The sequence below is a fragment of the Tinamus guttatus genome, unplaced genomic scaffold, assembly GCF_059628265.1.
Source record: "Tinamus guttatus ecotype Peru unplaced genomic scaffold, ASM5962826v1 Tinamus_guttatus_pri_ptg000618c, whole genome shotgun sequence".
NCBI lineage: Eukaryota > Metazoa > Chordata > Aves > Tinamiformes > Tinamidae > Tinamus > Tinamus guttatus.
In genome coordinates, this window is record NW_028289152.1 from 6,017 (window position 1) to 23,139 (window position 17,123).

General features: G+C 49.2%; 1 protein-coding gene across 1 annotated transcript; it reads right to left on the reverse strand.

Moving 5' to 3' along the window:
• Window positions 1-391: 391 nt before the first annotated feature.
• LOC148592316 (olfactory receptor 14C36-like) lies at window positions 392-1,324 on the reverse strand. Its single transcript, XM_088535194.1, has one exon. The coding sequence runs from the start codon at window positions 1,322-1,324 to the stop codon at window positions 392-394; it is 933 nt and encodes a 310-aa protein (XP_088391320.1).
• Between the last annotated feature and the right edge of the window lie 15,799 nt (window positions 1,325-17,123).

Below are 17,123 nucleotides of genomic sequence, written 5' to 3' on the forward strand. Positions count from 1 at the left end.
CATTTCCCTCATGGACTTCTGGCTAATCTCAGGGAGATATTCAGATTCATTTTATCAGCTTGGTAAGAAACATGTACACCATTTAATCCACTCAAGACTTACAGCTGCTTCTCTAACATGAAGGTCTTCTTCTGGTGCTCCATTTGTTGGGATAAAGTTCTCCGTACAGCAAGAGTGATTAGTGAGTTACATGCTACATGATACCGGAGCTTCCTTCTTCTCTGCATCTTCTTGTATGGTAGGGTTTTATTGGTCGGTCACTAAGTGGCAAGAAGTAAAATCTTTACTTTTCACAAGAATACATCAAAGTAACTTAAGAATGAACTGAACAACACAAAGATTAGTTATCCAATACCTTGGAAATGGGGAGTAGAGGCACATGGGATAGATACTAGTGTTGACAATATACCCATTGGGTCAGTCTCCTTCTGGCATCTTTGAGCTCCTTGTTCCTCAGGCCGTAGATGAGGGGGTTCACTGTTGGAGGCACCACTGAGTACAAAACAGCCAGCACCAGATCCAGATTTGGTTGGGAAATGGAGAGGGGCTTCAGCTGTGCAAACGCAAGCGTGCTGACAAACAGGGAGACCACGGTCAGGTGAGGGAGGCACGTGGAAAAGGCTTTGTGCCGTCCCTGCTCAGAGGGGATCCTCAGCACAGCTCTGAAGATCTGCACATAGGACACCACAATGAAAATGAAGCATCCAAAGCCTAATCCGGCACTAAGCACAATAGCTCCAGATTTCCTGAGGTAGGAGCCTGTGCAGGAGAGCTTGAGGATCTGGGGAATTTGACAGAAGAACTGGTGCAGAGCATTGCTTTGACAGAGTGGTAATGAAAATGTATTAGCAGTATGCAGGACAGCACAGAGAAAACCGCTGCCCCAGGCAGCTGCTGCCATTTTGACACAAGCTCTGCTGCCCAGGAGAGTCCCATAGTGCAGGGGTCTGCAGATGGCAACAAAGCGGTCGTAGGCCATGACAGTGAGAAGAAAGTACTCAGCGAAAATAAAAAAGGCAAGCAGAAAGAGTTGGGTAGCACATCCTGAGTAGGAAATGGCCCTGGTGTCCCACAGGGAATTAGACATGGATTTGGGGATAGTGGTAGAGATGGTGCCAAGATCAAGGATGGAGAGGTTGAGAAGGAAGAAGTACATGGGCGTGTGGAGGTGATGGTCACAGACTACTGCTGTGATGATGAGGCCATTCCCTAGCAGGGCAGCCACGTAGATACCTAGGAACAGTGAGAAGTGCAAGAGCTGCAGCTCCCGCGTTTCTGAGAATGCCAGCAGGAGGAACTCATTGAAGGAGCTTCTGTTGGACATTTGCTTCCTTTGGGCATGGGGTCTGTCCAAGGTAAAAAAGGCATTGACAAGTTAGGACAGACTTCTCTGAGCAGGGCTTTCTGATTCTTACACCTCTGCCCTCCCCACAAAAGCAGATAATACCCCTCCCCATCTTTGCTTGCTGTGCAGTGTCAAATGTCAAAGACCCTTCAGAGTCTAATGGTTAAATCTCTTGCAGATGGGATGTCCTGAAGAGAGAGGTAGCTCATTTTCAGACAGTCCCTCTCACCCCACAGTTCATTGCCTAGAACCCCACAGGTCAGAGGGGTACTTGGGCACCTCATTTTCAAAGGAAAGGCCTGCATTGCATGTGCCACAAGTGCCTTGTCTGAACTGCATCTGAATCCCCCTCACCAGAGAGTCCACAGGAAAGGACAAGAGCAGCACAGACAGGTGGGGAGACACAGAGCAATGGCATGATATTACTGCCAAGAGAGGCAGGAATACAGAGAGATGTCAAGGCACTCCAGTGTTTCTCCTCCTCTGGGTATGTGACCACCAAAGTAATAACTCATAACCTAGACTCCACAGGTCTGAGGGAAGTGTTTGGTTGGAGAGGAGTGCTGAAATTGTAGCTTCCACCCCCACTTTGACTCTGCTGCCTGAAGCTGTCCCTGCAGGAACCAGTGTTTCTCTTTCACTTTTCTATTCTCACACACCACATCTCAGCCACATCTCACCGCAGAATTGCTCTGAATCACAGCTCTAGACAGACTTGTGTCAATCCACTAGATTCATCCCCTTGGGGTGCCCCTGGCAGAAGATAGCAGGACACCCTGTCCTTCTGACCATGTGGCACAGAATTCCAAATGGAAATATCTCCTCCTCCTCAATGCTGCAGAAGTTGAGAGGGTGATCCCAGTTACAGTCATGGAATGGGATGAGTTTAGAGGACTCTGCCAGGCACCTCTGTAGCATTAATCCACAAGCAGACATTTCCCATGCAAAAGGCTGTGAAGATTTCTCCCACAAGGAGTTCTCCTCTGCCCTCCTCCTCCAGACTGCCTTTCACATCTCTCTGCCTTCTCTCACCTTATGGCAGCAAGAGCAGGCAGTGCCTGGAGCCGTTTTGCTCTTTGCCAAGGAGCTGCTCCTGGGCAGAGTGTTGAGGATGGTGAGGAATGATACAGTTCTCCCATAAGGGGGAAGCAGTAATATATTTCACTGAAGGAAGATACAGTGATTTAACATAGTTCCATGGTAAAAAAGACAAGGATTAAAAATGAACAATGGCAGGGTTTACTCACTTATGTACTGCATGAAGAACAGGATCAGATGGAAGCATCAAGGAGACCGTCCTGTTGAATCATGAGTTTCAGAATGGAAGCCCTTGCTTTCCAAACTCCTTGTCAGAGGAGCCTGGGGATGGTTGGCTCAAACCTTGGTCTCATATGCGGTCAACAGTTTACCTGTAAAGGGTTTTGCACAATCAATCAGAGATACACCTAAGGAAAGTTTCAAAGGTTTGCAAAGCATCAACATGCTGTTAGTCACTTACTGAGGATGTGTCGTGGGTAAAGAATCATTCAGCGTCAACGAGTGTCCTTGAGAAGTGTCCTCTGATACAGTCTGATACAGATTTGTCCCTACTCAAGAAGAGGTTCTGCAGTACAGCCCGCTGCTGTGAAGGAGAGCTCAATGCACTCTGGGCTGCCCATGCTCTTAATCAGGGGAGGAGGGAAGATGATTGACTCATAGTCGTATTTGCATACTAGATGGATTTTAGTTGCAGCATACTGAATTAACTCTTGCCTATGTACTGTTTACGGAGTGGTCAGGTTGAAAATTGGAGGTAGAAGAGCACATGAGGAAGAGATGGAGGAGGACAAGCACACGGTCACACAGAGCTGCCTCTTGGCAGGGCTGCCAGGTTTCCATGAGCTCCCTCCAACTCAGGAACCTACAAGAGGTGGAAATGCCCCACTCCAGAGACACCTCTTCCCATATCTTAGCGACACTGGACCCCTAAAGAGGATCAAGAAGGGGGCTTATTTTCCCAGGGTTCAGGTGTTTCCCGAGATAGTCAATGTGGACATAAACATACCAGTTAATAAACTCTTGGGGTGGAATGCTATTCAGGTTGCTCCCATGAACTTCACAAACACACAGGAGGTGGCATTCCCTTTACCCAAGCTGAAGGGTACACAACAGAAGTGTGTGCATGCAAGCTCCTTGTCCAAGCTCCTCTTATAAATCAGTGGAAATGGAGGTTGGGAGTCAGTTGCCCACACACAAATACCAGGTGACCTTTGAAGAGACAAGGTGCTCCCAGATTTGTGCGAGTGTTTCTTTGCTTTGATGGAACAAGTGTGAGACCTTCATGCTTCTAGAGCATCATATGGGAGCCAGGTGTGAAATTTCCATGCCTATCTGCAATTGTCCTAGAGGCCTACAGCTACTACTGCAGCTCCATGCACTACAAAATCGAGACACAGGCAGACCCCTACAGTGCAAATAGCTCATAGAATTCAGTGCAGATACTTGATTCAATGACATAAAAATAGGTCCTTAGGACCATGTCAAATGTCTGCATTGTCCAGCACAACTATATGTGTCTAGCATAATGGGACTTATGGAAAAGCCTTCTTGGCTGGTTGCTGGGCCAGTGCCCCTGGGCATTCCAGGTTTCCAACCTGTGGCCAAATAATGAAATTCCACCATGGTTTTTAGGAAAGGTCCTTCCCATGTACAGCCAAGCATGCTACATACATGAGACCTGACTGCAAGGTCTGCACTGTAGCTTCTACATTCTTAAACTCTTCTAGTTCTGCGCCTGCTGAACTTCCTCTCACCCACAGGTGGTAGTCCCACACCAGGGACTGTACAGATGATCTCCATAGAGTGGATTAGAGGCTGTCCTGTAGAGTGACTGAATTACAGGCCCAGGGACTTCTTCAGTGGCACCTTATCATTCCTGGAGACTTGTTCACCTCTGTCACAGAGCCTAAGGTGCTATGAAGCCACCTCAGGCAGCAACGCCTCTCTGGCCATTTCTGCACAGCTCCGTTCTCTTTCTCTCTGGCCTCAGGTACTGCAGTGTTTGCTCTGTTAGTGAGAGTCACATTCCACTCTTCCATTGCCACCTGCTCTCTATGCCAGGATGTCACTGCTCTGAAGTGGGGGCATTGCACACATGGTGGTCTTGACCCTTGATAACAGGTTTCACCACGATCCGTTTGTGCTCTGTACCACAGCAGAGGCTCTACAGCTCATAAGTGAATGTATCCTGGGGCACAAACAGGAGCACATGGAGGTGGCTCGAGCTCTCACAGGGCTGAAAGCTTCTTAGAATAACTGGCATGTGGTGGTATCACTCAAACAACTGGAGGGAGGAGGGAGGATGGAGACAAGGAGGAGTTTGTCGTTTGTTTGAAGGTGAAGCTCAGGTGTGTGGAGTTCCATGCTGGGGGAGACAAGGTTCTGGGTGAAAACTTGTAGGGGAGTGTCAGAGAGTGAGCATCAGAGGATAAGGGTGACACTGTGTTGGAAATGATCACAGTGAGATTCAGATGAGATTGACACAGACCCCTAGAAGCAACCTGAGGAAATCTGTGTCTCACAGGCCTTGGTTCATATGGGGAGAGTATAATTTCTCTGACATGCCCTGGAAGGTCGATCATCAGATTGCAAGGATCACGGCAGGGTTTTGGAAGGTGTCGGGGAATATTTCCCAGCAGAGCCAACAGATGGGCCACAAAGGCTTTCCTGGATGTGGAAACTGCAAACAAAGAGGAACTGAGCAGGGATGGGATAGCCAGAGTCAGCCTTGCCTACAGTGTCCTGAAAAAAGTGGAATGAGGAGGACAGAGCTTGTCCTCTGGAGTCTACTGATGGCCTAGATCCCTCCTGTGGTCAGTAGCAGATTGTCCACTAAGTTCACAGGCAAATCAGCAGGCCCTTTTATTGATTCAGGCATATTTTCAGCTGCATCTTCTTAAGAAGATGTCAGGTATGTCTCAGAGGAGATCACCTTGGGCCCATTATCTGCTCCTGCCAGTACTCACAGGAATGTAATGGAAACATAACCATAACACCACCAAGTTGTGATAGCTCTTGGGCTATATATACACACCAGAGCACAAGAAGAGAGTTTTTACTGGCTGCAACCAGGAAATGCTTGCTGTGGGAATGGTCCTGAAGAGCAGAGGATCTGTGTCCACAAGTTACATTCAGACATTCCTTCCTTCCACTCTCACTCCACTGTGAGTGCTGGAACACTGGAAAGAGAAAACACCAGCCCACAGGAACACCAGGCTGGCACCCTCGCAAAAATGAGCATCAGATCATACCTTGATTCTGGCCAGGAGAGATGCGCTCTCCTAATGGGCATGGGACCCAGTGCTCTCAGCCCATCTTGACTTGCCAGAGCCCTTGGTGTCATTGCTGAAAGAGAATCACAAAAAGAAGCTCTGCATTGCGCTGAGGGAATCTGAGTGAGCTGAAACTGCAGGTTATGAGGTCCCCACATCTTTGCTGATGAAGGCAGAAGTCTGTCTTTCTGTTTCAACAAGGTCTCTGGGTCAGATTCAAAGGACTCCTGAGGACAGGTGGCATGAATCACAGCATTTTTTCCTTTAATAAGAATGTAATGGGGAAAAGAAAGAAAGACATGAACAACAGCCTTGATGCCAGCTACCCTGCAAATGAGGAGGAGATGCACATGGAACACTTACTGGTGCTGACATTGTACTTGCTGAAGCAATTTTCTCAGTGCATCCTTGAGTTCCTTGTTCCTCAAGCTATAGATGAGGGGGTTCACTGCTGGAGGCACCACCGCGTAGAGAACAGCCACCCCCCAATCCAGGGATAGGAAGGAAACGGAGAGGGGCTTGAGGGACGCAATCATGATGGTCCTGACAGAAAGTGAGATTACAGTCAGGCACATGGAAAAGGCTCTGTGCCGACCCTGCTCAGAGGGGATACTCAGCACAGCAGTGAAGATCTGCACATAGGACAGCACACCAAAAACAAAGCATCCAAACACTAAACAAAAATTAAATACAATAATAGCAGCTTCCCTGAGGTAGGAGTCTGAGCAGGAGAGCTTGAGGAGCTGGGCAACTTCACAGAAGAACTGCTCCATGACATTGCCCTGGCAGAGTGGTATTGAAAATGTGTTGGCAGTGTGCAGGATAGCATTGAGCAAACCACTGCTCCAGGCAGCTGTTGCCATTTTGACACAACCTCTGCTGTCCAGGAGGATCCTGTAGTGCAGGGGTCTGCAGATGGCTGCAAAGTGGTCATAGGCCATGACAGTGAAAAGAGAACATTCAGCTGAAAGCAGGAAAAAGAGGAAAAAGACCTGGGCAGCACAGCCTAAGTAGGAAATGGTCCTGATGTCCCACAGAGAATTGGCCATAGATTTGGGAACAGTAGTGGAGGTGGAGCCAGTATCCAGTACAGAGAGGATGAGAAGGAAGAAGTACATGAAGGTGTGGAGGTGGTAGTCGTAGACTACTGCTGTGATGATGATGCCATTGCCCAGGAGGGCAAACAGGTAGATGCACAGAAACACTGCAGAGTGCAAGAGCTGCAGCTCCTGTGTGTTCTCGAATGCCAGGAAGAGGAACTCATTGAAGGAGCATTGGACATCTGCTGTTTTGCAGCACTGAGGGGGACTGCCCAAGGAAGAAGAGATGTAGAAGTTAGTACAGGCTTCCATGAGCAGATCCTTCTCAAAACTGCCTTCTCTGCAGTAAACTGTTTATCTCTCCCCATCTCAGCACATCTGTCACTGAGCTCCCTGGCTTGGACTCCATTTTGTGTTGTGTTTGCTATGAGGACATAGAAATCATCTAGATTGCTCTTGCACTCAGAGTGAGCCACTCTGGTTCCTAAGAGCAAAAGGATCACCACGGTGTTAATGCAGGGCGAGGAGAGCTCCTTGTCCATATGCCTTGTTCACAAGTTGTGTTCTGTTTGCACCTCTGAGGTACAAGAACTTTGCACTCATGTTACCCCAGGAAGAAATGACACCACTGAACACAGAGGAATCTAGTACCAAAGTGCACATCAGCAAACTCTGCACCCTTCCTCAGATGATCTCAGGATCCACAGGGTCAGTGTCTGAACTGCATCTGAAGCCCACCCTGGCCAGACAGTCCCAGGGCAAGAACAGGAGCAGCACAGACAAGTGGTTAACACAGAGCAATACCATGATATTTCTGCTGAAAACGACGGGACGGGAGGGAGAGAGAGCCCTGAAGAGTATGAGATCCTTCTTAAACAGAGACCTGCCCTGCAGGGGATCTCTCCTTTCACCCAGAGCTTCTCCCTGCACTTCCCAGGCAGGCTGAGTGTTGACCCTTGCAGGCAGCAGAGTCACTGCCCCAGGCACACAGCACCCTGGAGTGGCAGGGACACTCTGACAGTGTGGCAAGGAATGCCCGCTCCAAACACCTCCTGCTTTACACCAGGGAAATGGGGACAGCTGTCCGGGCAGCTGCTATCGGCCATGGGATGTGGTAGCTTTAGAGAACTCCTCAGGATACCTCATGGTCCCCCTCTCCCTAGCAAGGGAGAGACTTACTGTGTTGGGGCTATGAAGATTTCTCCACCACGGAGCTCTCTGAAATCCTCCCACATCTGTAAATCTTTCAACTTCTTTCTGTCTCACTTGTCTAGCTCATCTTGCTTGTCTCAAGTCAGCACCTGTAGCAAATTCCTGGAACTCTGCTGCTCTTTGCACAGGAGCTGATCCTGGACACCCTGCTGCCAGGTTGCCTTGAGCTCCACCCCAAGATCCTCCCCGTACTTGGAAGAGCGGCACAGCTGAAGGTGTGACTTGATTTCTCCTTTTGCTCCCTCCTCCTCCTCCTGGGAAATAGTTATTGAAGCAGACTAAACTATTTATCTATGGTCTTCCTCTGAAAAACTAATTCTGAAGTCAGCATTAGAAATTGTCTCATCAGAGGATGGTTATCTAGGAAAGGTGGAACTGTCCCACTCTGCCAGGCCATATTCCCATCTCTTACCTATGTAGGGTCAAAGAGTGAGTTCATTTACTCAGTCTTCAGATGATTCAATCTGGATATGTCATGCCAAGTTTGTTGGCCCTGTGGTGGAGCGGGATTCAGATTCCTCTCGTGCACTTGCCAAAGCTAACTTGTGCGTAATATGTGACTCCTTTGTCTAATGCTCCATATCATAATATGTGACTCCTTTGTCTAATGCTCCATATCACTGCAGACGGCGGGTGGGGGTCAATTGCCCACATACAAACACAGAATAACACAATCATAGAATGGTTGAGGTTGGAAGGGATCTCTGGAGATCACCTAGTCCAACCTCTATGCTCAAACAGGGTCACTTAGAACATGTTGTTTCAGAATTGCGTCCAGATGCCTTTTGAATATCCTCAAGGAAGGGTGATTCCACAACTGGAAACCTGTTGCAGTGCTTTGTTACTCTCACAGGAAAGATGTTTTTCTTCACGTTCTGATGGAATTTCCTACATTTCATTGTGTGCCTATTGTTTCTTATCTTACCACTGTGCACCACTGAAAATAGTTTGGCTCCATCCTTTTGACACCCACCCTTAAGATATTTGTGCATGCTGAGAAGATCCCCTCTTAGTCTTCTCTTCTCTAGGCTGAACAGATCCAGCTCTCCCAACCTTTCCTCATAGGAGAGATGATCCAGTCCCTCATCATCTTTGTAGCCCTACTCCAGTAGTTCCATGTCCCTCATATCCTGGGGAGCCCAGAACTGGGCATAGTATTCCAGATGTGGGCTCACCATGGCTGAGTAGTGAGGGAGGATCCCTGTGTGTGCTGGCAAAATGCTTCCTAATGCACCCCAAGAAAGCATTGACCTTCTTGGCCACAAGAGCACATTGCTGGCTCATGGCCAGTTTGTTGTCCACTGGGACTCCCAGGTCCCTCTACGCAGAGCTCTTTTCCAGCTAGTTGGCAGCCATGGGGATATTTCTCCCTAGATGCAACACACTGTACTTGCCTTTGTTGAACTTCATGAGGCTCCTCCCTGCCCATCTCTCCAGCCTGTCCAGGTCTCTCCACATGACTGTGCAGCCCTCTGCTGTATCAGCTCCCAGTTTTGTATCATTAGCAAACTTGTTGAGGGTGCACTTCATCCAGATCACTGATGAAGAACTCGAACTGAAGTTCAACCCAGTGCTGAGCACGGTGGACATTGCTAGCTACAGACCTGTAACTAGACAGTGCTGCTGAACACAAGGCTTGAGCTCTGCCATTTAGCCAGATCTCAATCAACTCACTGTCCATTCACCTAATGCACAGTTTCTGAACTTTCCTATGTGGGAGAGACTGTCAAAAGCCTTGCCAAAGGGAAGGTAGACAACATTCACAGAATCACAGAATCACAGAATGGTTGAGGTTGGAAGGGACCTCTAGAGATCATCTAGTACAACCTCCCTGCTCAAGCAGGGACATCTAGAGCACGTGGAACAGGGTGACATCCAGGTGTGTTTTGAAGATCTCCAGAGAAGGAGATTCCATCATCTCTCTGTGCAGCCTGCTCTGCCACCCTCACAGGAAAGAAATTCTTCCTTACATGAAGATGGAACTTCCTTGTCTTTCAGTATTTACCCATTACCCCTTGTTCTGTCACTGGCCACCACTGAGTAGAGTTTGACCCCATCCTCCCCTACATTCTCCCCTATTTGGACATATTGGTAAGATCCTCTCTCCGTCTTCTCTTCTGCAGGCTAAAGAGGCCCATCTCACTTAGTCTTTCCTCATATGATATGTTCCAGCCCCTTAGTCATCTTCATGGCTCTACCCTGGACCCTTTCTAGAAGTTCCACATCCCTCTTTTATTGGGGAGTCCACAAATGCACCCAATACTCCATGTGTGGCCTCACCAGAGCTGAGGAGATGGGCAGGATCACCTGCCTCAACCTGCTGGCAATGCTCCTGATGCAGACCAGGATCCCATTGGCCTTCTTGGCCACAAGGGCACATTGCTGCCTCATGGTTAACTTGTTGTCCACCAGGACTCCGAAACCCCTCTCCACAGAGCTGCTTTCCCACAGGTCAATCCCTAATCTGTACTGCTGTCTGGGGTTATTCCTCGCCAGGTGAAGGACCCTACACTTGCCTTTGTCAAAGCTCATGAGCTTCCTCTCTGCCCAGGTTGCCAACCTGTCCTGGTCCTGCTGAAAATCATGAACTCTGAATGTGTCTATTGCTGTACCTTGTGAAGGAGCGGACTCAGTCCTTCTGTTCCTTCGTTAAGTATGAATCCATAGTTCCCAACTGCTTACCTCTTTCCTTTCAAGAGGCTTTTAGTGCATGCACAAAGGACGCGTCCTTTCAGCATGAATCCCGGCGTTCAGCTGGGTGGTGCAACCGGAGAGACAGCTAGTCTTGAGCCTCACGTTGGGCGCCATTTGCGGGCATATGGAGGAGCAGGGTCTCTGTGATGGTGAGCCAAAGACCTTTATTTAGGATTAAACACAACTTATATAGTTTCCGATTCCAGAGGAGCCCCTGCCCTGCCTGGCAACACGCGGAGCCCTGCAACCCAAACAGCCAATCAGGCAGGGTGTCATGCACTGACCAGGCGTGAGGCCGCGCAATGAGCTGCCTGGTCACACGCTGGACGTGTGGCTACAGCTCCTGCCTCTCCTGCTGCTGCCCATTTTCCTCTCCAGTCATGGAGGGAGTGCAACTGAGAGGCTTATACTGCAAATATGAGCCTCATTTCAAATAAATGAACATCTGTGAGTTTGCCTCGGTTTCTGACAGATGCCCACAAAGCCTTGTCTTAGCCCCTCATCCCAGTGCAGAGCTTGCTTGTGTTTCCCCTGGGAAATTCTCTCTCATGCCAGAGAGGTCTTGGACTTTATGCCATAGCTTTCCTCCAGTTTTCCCGGTCCTTCCAAATTACCCCTGACCTTACCCTTTCGTGTATACTTGGCACACAACACATGTCTTCAGAATGGTGTTGCAAATGCCCATTGTGCTCAAATGAAACTCTCTTTGGTACACTGGATTGAACGACACACATGAGAAAATATTGGCAATGCCTTGCAATGTCCTAAATCTAGAGACACTCCATGGGATCAAAAGGAAAGCTAGGAGTGTGTTCCTACCACAACCCTAATGCTAATGAAACTAAAAAGCTCCCTGCTCAACGCCCCTACAGGAGATGTCAGGCTGCTTCTTGCTGGCAGCTTTGAAGAACACCACATCTCCCCAGGGAGAAACCTGCCCTCATCTGATGAAGGAAGGCAGGAAGGAGGGAGGGAGGGAGGGAAGTCAGGAAGGAAGGCAGGAAGGAAGGAAGGAAGGCAGGAAGGCAGGAAGGAAGGAAGGAAGGCAGGAAGGAAGGAAGGAAGGAAGGAAGGAAGGAAGGAAGGAAGGAAGGAAGGAAGGAAGGAAGGAAGGAAGGAAGGAAGGAAGGAAGGAAGGAAGGAGGAGTGAGGGAAGGAAAGAAGGAGGAGGGAAGGAGGGAGGTTGGGAGGGAAGGAAGGCAGGAAGGCAGGAAGGCAGGAAGGCAGGAAGGCAGGAAGGCAGGAAGGAAGGAAGGAAGGAAGGAAGGAAGGAAGGAAGGAAGGAAGGAAGTGGGGAGGAGGGAGGGAGGGAGGGAGGGAGGGAGGGAGGAAGGAAGGAAGGAAGGAAGGAAGGAAGGAAGGAAGGAAGGAAGGAAGGAAGGAAGGAAGGAAGGAAGGAGGGAGGGAGGGAGGGAGGGAGGGAGGGAGGGAGGAGCACAACATGTGCAGGGGCCAGAGCTGTCAGGGAGATTTTATAAATTTTTGGGTCATTGATCCACAAGATTGAAAGGGAGTGTTGTTGTTGTTTTATTTTTTCCCATCCTTTCCAATGTTAATGATATTAATTCTATTCCCCTACCCTTCCAGCTCAAGGACTTAAATTCTGACTGTCCCGCATGATGCTAAAGGAGCATGATGCTAAAGGGCAGAAGTGCTACAGACTGTTTTTTGTTTGAGGGTTTTTTATTATTTTTTTTCAGTGTAGACACAGGGCAGGCACCGAGGAGGTAATAAATGTAGGAGACAATAAATGATCCTGGAGAGAAAAAAAAAAGAAAAAAAATCTAATGAGCTTAAGAGCTAGGGTCTAAAGTCTTTTTCTCTCTCTTTTATGCTTGAAGATTGTCAGTTGGTGTCACATGGAACTGAGTGGGGTATAAAAGCCAGCAGCACATGGCCCATCAACTACAATCCTGCCCTTGTCTCATGGCAGTCCTAGCAGCTTTGTGGTGAGAGGGATTTCTGGCTAAGAAGCAGTCCTGTGAGAAGGGAGAGGATCACAGGAGAGGGGAGCGCCTGCTTCTGCAACTGGTGTGGGGTTACAGCAGTTACAGGAGGTCCTGAAGCCAAGGCCACAGCAAGTGACTCAGGCTGCAAAAGTTGTCATGCTTCATTTGGAAGGAGACTGATGGTCAACTGGGTGGCCACGCTGCTGAGGAGAGCCTTGAAGTGAGATCGATTGCAGGGGAAGAGTACTCAAAAAAAGAGTGAGGAAATAATGTCCTGGGATGGCAAAGAAAAAGGATTCAGGGTACTGTGGAAAAGGGAACCCTAGAGAGAGAGAGCAGTGGGAATGCAAGATGCTCTGCCTAGGGATGGACAAACAACCAGTTGAGAGTGTAGGGGTGAGGATTAGGGAGCAGAACAGCAGGGGGGCACTTGTAGTGCATGTCTCCTACGAAGCACCTGAAGAAGAGCAGCATCTACAAAGCTGGGGAGCATGGAGCTGGGAAGTGGAAAAATCATTGTGCTCCCCAGATATCTGCTCATAGACTTGGAAAAGAGGCAGTGGCATAGTGAGTGGTGTCCCTGTGGGGACCACGAGGGCTCTGTGTTGGAGGTGGCATCATCCCCACAATTGTGACAGGGCAGTCCCCATGGTCCCCAGAATCCTGGGGTCCTCACTCTGAGGAGAGTGGCTTGACCAGGAGGAAGCAAATCCCTTTGGTGCCAGAGCAAAAGGTCCTCAGGAGATTGTGCTAGAGATGGAGAAGGGGCAGCAGGAGAACGCCTGCTCCCAACTCACAGATGGGCTCCTGGCACAAAGGAGGAGAGGATCAAGGTCTGCCTCTGTCTCTATGCAGAGACTGTCTAGGAGCGATAGGAAATTGTTGCCCCAAAATGTAAGAGGTGCAGATGAGAAGGAATTTGTCTCCCAAGGTTAGAAGGAATCCTTAGGATAGTGAGGATGACAATGCCCAGCTGGTTGCAGATAGGGAAAATGGAGGGAGGAGGATGGAAACAAGTCCAGAAAAATGGTTCAGCTGGAGCCAGTGCAGGATAGTCTTACCACTGTTGTGTTTGCAAAAGATGTGGTTAATTACCTTGCAAGACTCAAAAAAAATCTGTCCTCTAAAACCAAAATGTGATTTTGTGTCTGCCTGTCTGTATCTAAATTGCTTCCTGTATGCTTATCTGTGTGGGACTGAGTCAGTCAGGAGAAGTTTGGCACTCCTCAGGCAGCACCTAACTCTCACCCTTGAATGTGTAGAAGGAGGAGTCAGGGAGGGCCCATGGCAGTGATCACTTGCACTGAACTTCCCAGTTCAGAGCTCAGAGGCCTGTGATCATTGTCATGGATTCCAACTGAGGATCAGTCCCCAGCGATGTGGACCAGGGACTGATATTGGGCCAAGTATAGGTTCAGTGTGAGCCAGGAGTGTGCCCTGGCAACAAAGAAAACCACCACATCTTAGATTGTATTAGGAGTTTTGGCTGCAGGTCAAAGGAGGTGATCCTTCCCCTCTACTAAGCACTGCTGACACCTCATCTGGAGTGCTGTGTTGACTTCCAGGCTTCCAAGTATGAAAGAGACATGCACATACTGGAGCAAGTCCAGGTAAGCACCAAAAGGATATGAATGTAAAAAGCCCTATATGCTGTGATTCAGTGAATCTTTCCCTGGAAAGCTCTATGAAGACTGAATAAGCATCAGAAGAAGAAAGGACAAAGAGGCAGAAAAAGATATGGGAAATATGACAATATAGATGGAGTAATTCCTCACACCTTCTTCATTCAGAGTGCTGGTAGGAAATGTATTCTGATGACAAACCCTGTATATAGATCTGTAGCCATCTATCTATATTATAGTCACATGAGGAGAGTAATTGAAGTAGGGGATGACATAGTGCTGTCAATAAACAGAGGAAAAAAAGATATAAAACCTTGAAACTGTGGAGATGTCATTTTTTTAAGTTCCTGAATAGAGTTATTCTTAAAATCCTTTTCCTTTGAAAAGGAAAGTGTTTTTCAGAACTGGGGTGGGATGCAGTCACAAGATCATGGATGTGTAATGCCATTATAGCACCTGGGTCTCCTCTGCCCAGCCTCCATCTGCAGCTTGGCGGGGCCTATGCCTGTGCCTGGCCCTGTACATCTCAAGTGCTGACCTAGCCCTGTCCCCATCCTGTTGAACTGACTCCCCATCTCTATATCAGACCCATACCCCTCATTACAGTCAAGAAAGTCTTGTCAAGGGAAGCTTGCAAGGGATGTTAACATAACCCAGAGATGGTTGTAGGTACGAAAGTTGACCCTATATCCACAGCATCTACCCTTGCCTGACAACCAAACTAAAGATCTAAGGACAGCATTGGATTTGGACCCCCTATCCCACTAGCAGTGCACACGGACTCTTAGTTGAATGAAAAAAGTAGGGCAGCCGGCTGGGTGATTTTATGATGCATAGTTAGCAGGTTTCCCTATATAACCTGTTGAGTATTTATGAAGCACTTGTGACTGGTTTCCTGCTGCAGCGAGTATGTTGCTGGTAGCAGCGAGAGTGGGGCTGCTCCATGCAGGAAGGGGAGCTGGGAGACAAGAGTGACAGCTAGGCAGGCAAGAAATTGCCCCACTGATGAGAGGTGATGCCCCACAGTGCCCAGATGAGAGGAGCAGCACAAGTTTGGAGATGGTAGCTGGTGCCAGACAGTCCAGTGATCACTAGACAAGACTCTGGAGCTTAGACCAGCCCTGCTTTGTGTGGGAGGTTGAACTAGACACTGCCAGAGGTCACTTCCCACCAAAACTCCTCTGAGTTCATGAATGGAAAGACCCTGGACACAGAGACTGGCTTTCCCTTTCCTGTGGACTGCACTCCCAATGAGTGAAGGGCAGAGTCTGGCTGGGAGAATGCAAGGTGAAGATACACAGTGCCTGGAACAGCCCTGTGCTTTGGAACCCCAAAAAGGTCCAGATGCTGCTTCCACCCTGTCTTGTGCTCCCTCCACATTGCCAAAGTGCAGACCAGCATTGCCTGGGGACTTTCTTCCCCTCAGGAAGGAAAGGGAAGGCCTTCACCATTCCCACAATGCCTTTTCCAACCCCAGCCTGTGCAATTGCTCATGCCTGGGTCTGTCCCAGTCGCCACAGTCATGGTTGTACTGGGAGTCAAGGGCAGGGGTCTTCCCTGCAGTTTCCCTACTATAGCCGTGCACCCAGCACCGCTGCTGCTGTGCCCAAGTCAAACCCCATTGTCATCCCACTGCTGTAGGGCCCAAGGCAGCTCCAGCTCCCCAGAGGGATGTGCTGAAGCCCTGGAGGAATGGACCGAGGTGGGCTGGTGTTGCCGGTGAGTCAGGAGAGGCCAACTCCCCTCTGCCATGCTGGGGCTGGGTCTGAGCCTGAGACTGGGGCTGGGCACGGCTTTTCCCAGAAGAGCTCCCTGAGCAGTTGCTCCGGGTGATCCTCCATCTCTGCCCTGCCAGCAGCAGAAGCACTCAGGGTGCTGGGGTGAAAGTGCACAGAGGGTGGAAGGGGCATGGGCCCTGAGGAGCATTGAGACCTTGACCAAGCCTGCAGAGATGGAACTAGCAAGGGAAGGGGAGGGCAACAAGCAGACCTCCTGTCAGCACATCCATAGCAAAGGAAAGGTGGCTAAGGGAAATAGTGGGCCTGCTGTTCAGTGGGTCAGGGGATTTAGTGACCAAGGACATGGAAAGGGCTGGGGGATTAAATGCCCTTTTTTGCCTCAGTTTTCCTAGGTAAGCCCTGCTCAAGGCAGGTTCCCCGGGTCTCCTAGCAGAGTCTGGGGCAACCAGACAGCCAGGCCCTGCCAGCCTGGGCTGTGCCCATGTGAGTGTGAGCAGAGAGCCATGCTCTGGGATCTGGGATAGGTCATGCAAGGCTGCCCTTTACCCTTCTGTCAGGGTATGGAGACATGCAGGAGGATGTGGCTTGCCATGCACCACCCTGCAGCTGGGGTGAGCAGTCAGTGATGGAAAGGGGTGATAGTACTATAAAACATATAAACATAACAGGATGATCTCTAAAGGTCCCTTCCAACCTTAAGGATTCTATGATTCCATGATTCGGTTCTGTACTATATTCAGCCTGTGTTTCAAAGGTAATCTCAGAAATCATTCTCCAGGCTTTGCATGCTGAGTCCTCACAGCCTCTCATTGCAAAGCCCCCTTAGCCTCTGGTTAGCCCTTTTCCTTTAGAGGAAATTTCTCAACTTGTGAGGCCTACATGTTGCCCATCCAAAGTTTATAAGCTGACCTGGGGGATCCCCTGTCCCATCATGGCAGTAACAGTTTCCACTTGAGGATGTGCACGTGCCAACAGCTCCCTTGCCTGTGGGGGCAGTTCCAAGTAGATAAGCTAGAGACAATTTGCTTTCTGCTTTTGCACTTGCCACCAACAAGAAAGCTCTCCGTGCAGTTCTTGGTCCCTAAAAAACCACATAGGGATTCTGAGCTCATCCTTCCAAACATGTGGGGAACCACAAAAGTAACCCTCTTAGGGTGCAATTCATTGGGTGTATACCTGACACAAGCTTTGGCTCAGGAGCCCAGCTTCCTG

What these genes read in the sequence shown, in the direction of transcription:
- LOC148592316 (XM_088535194.1), bottom strand. Translation starts at nt 1,324, where the DNA reads ATGTCCAACAGAAGCTCCTTCAATGAGTTCCTCCTGCTGGCATTCTCA.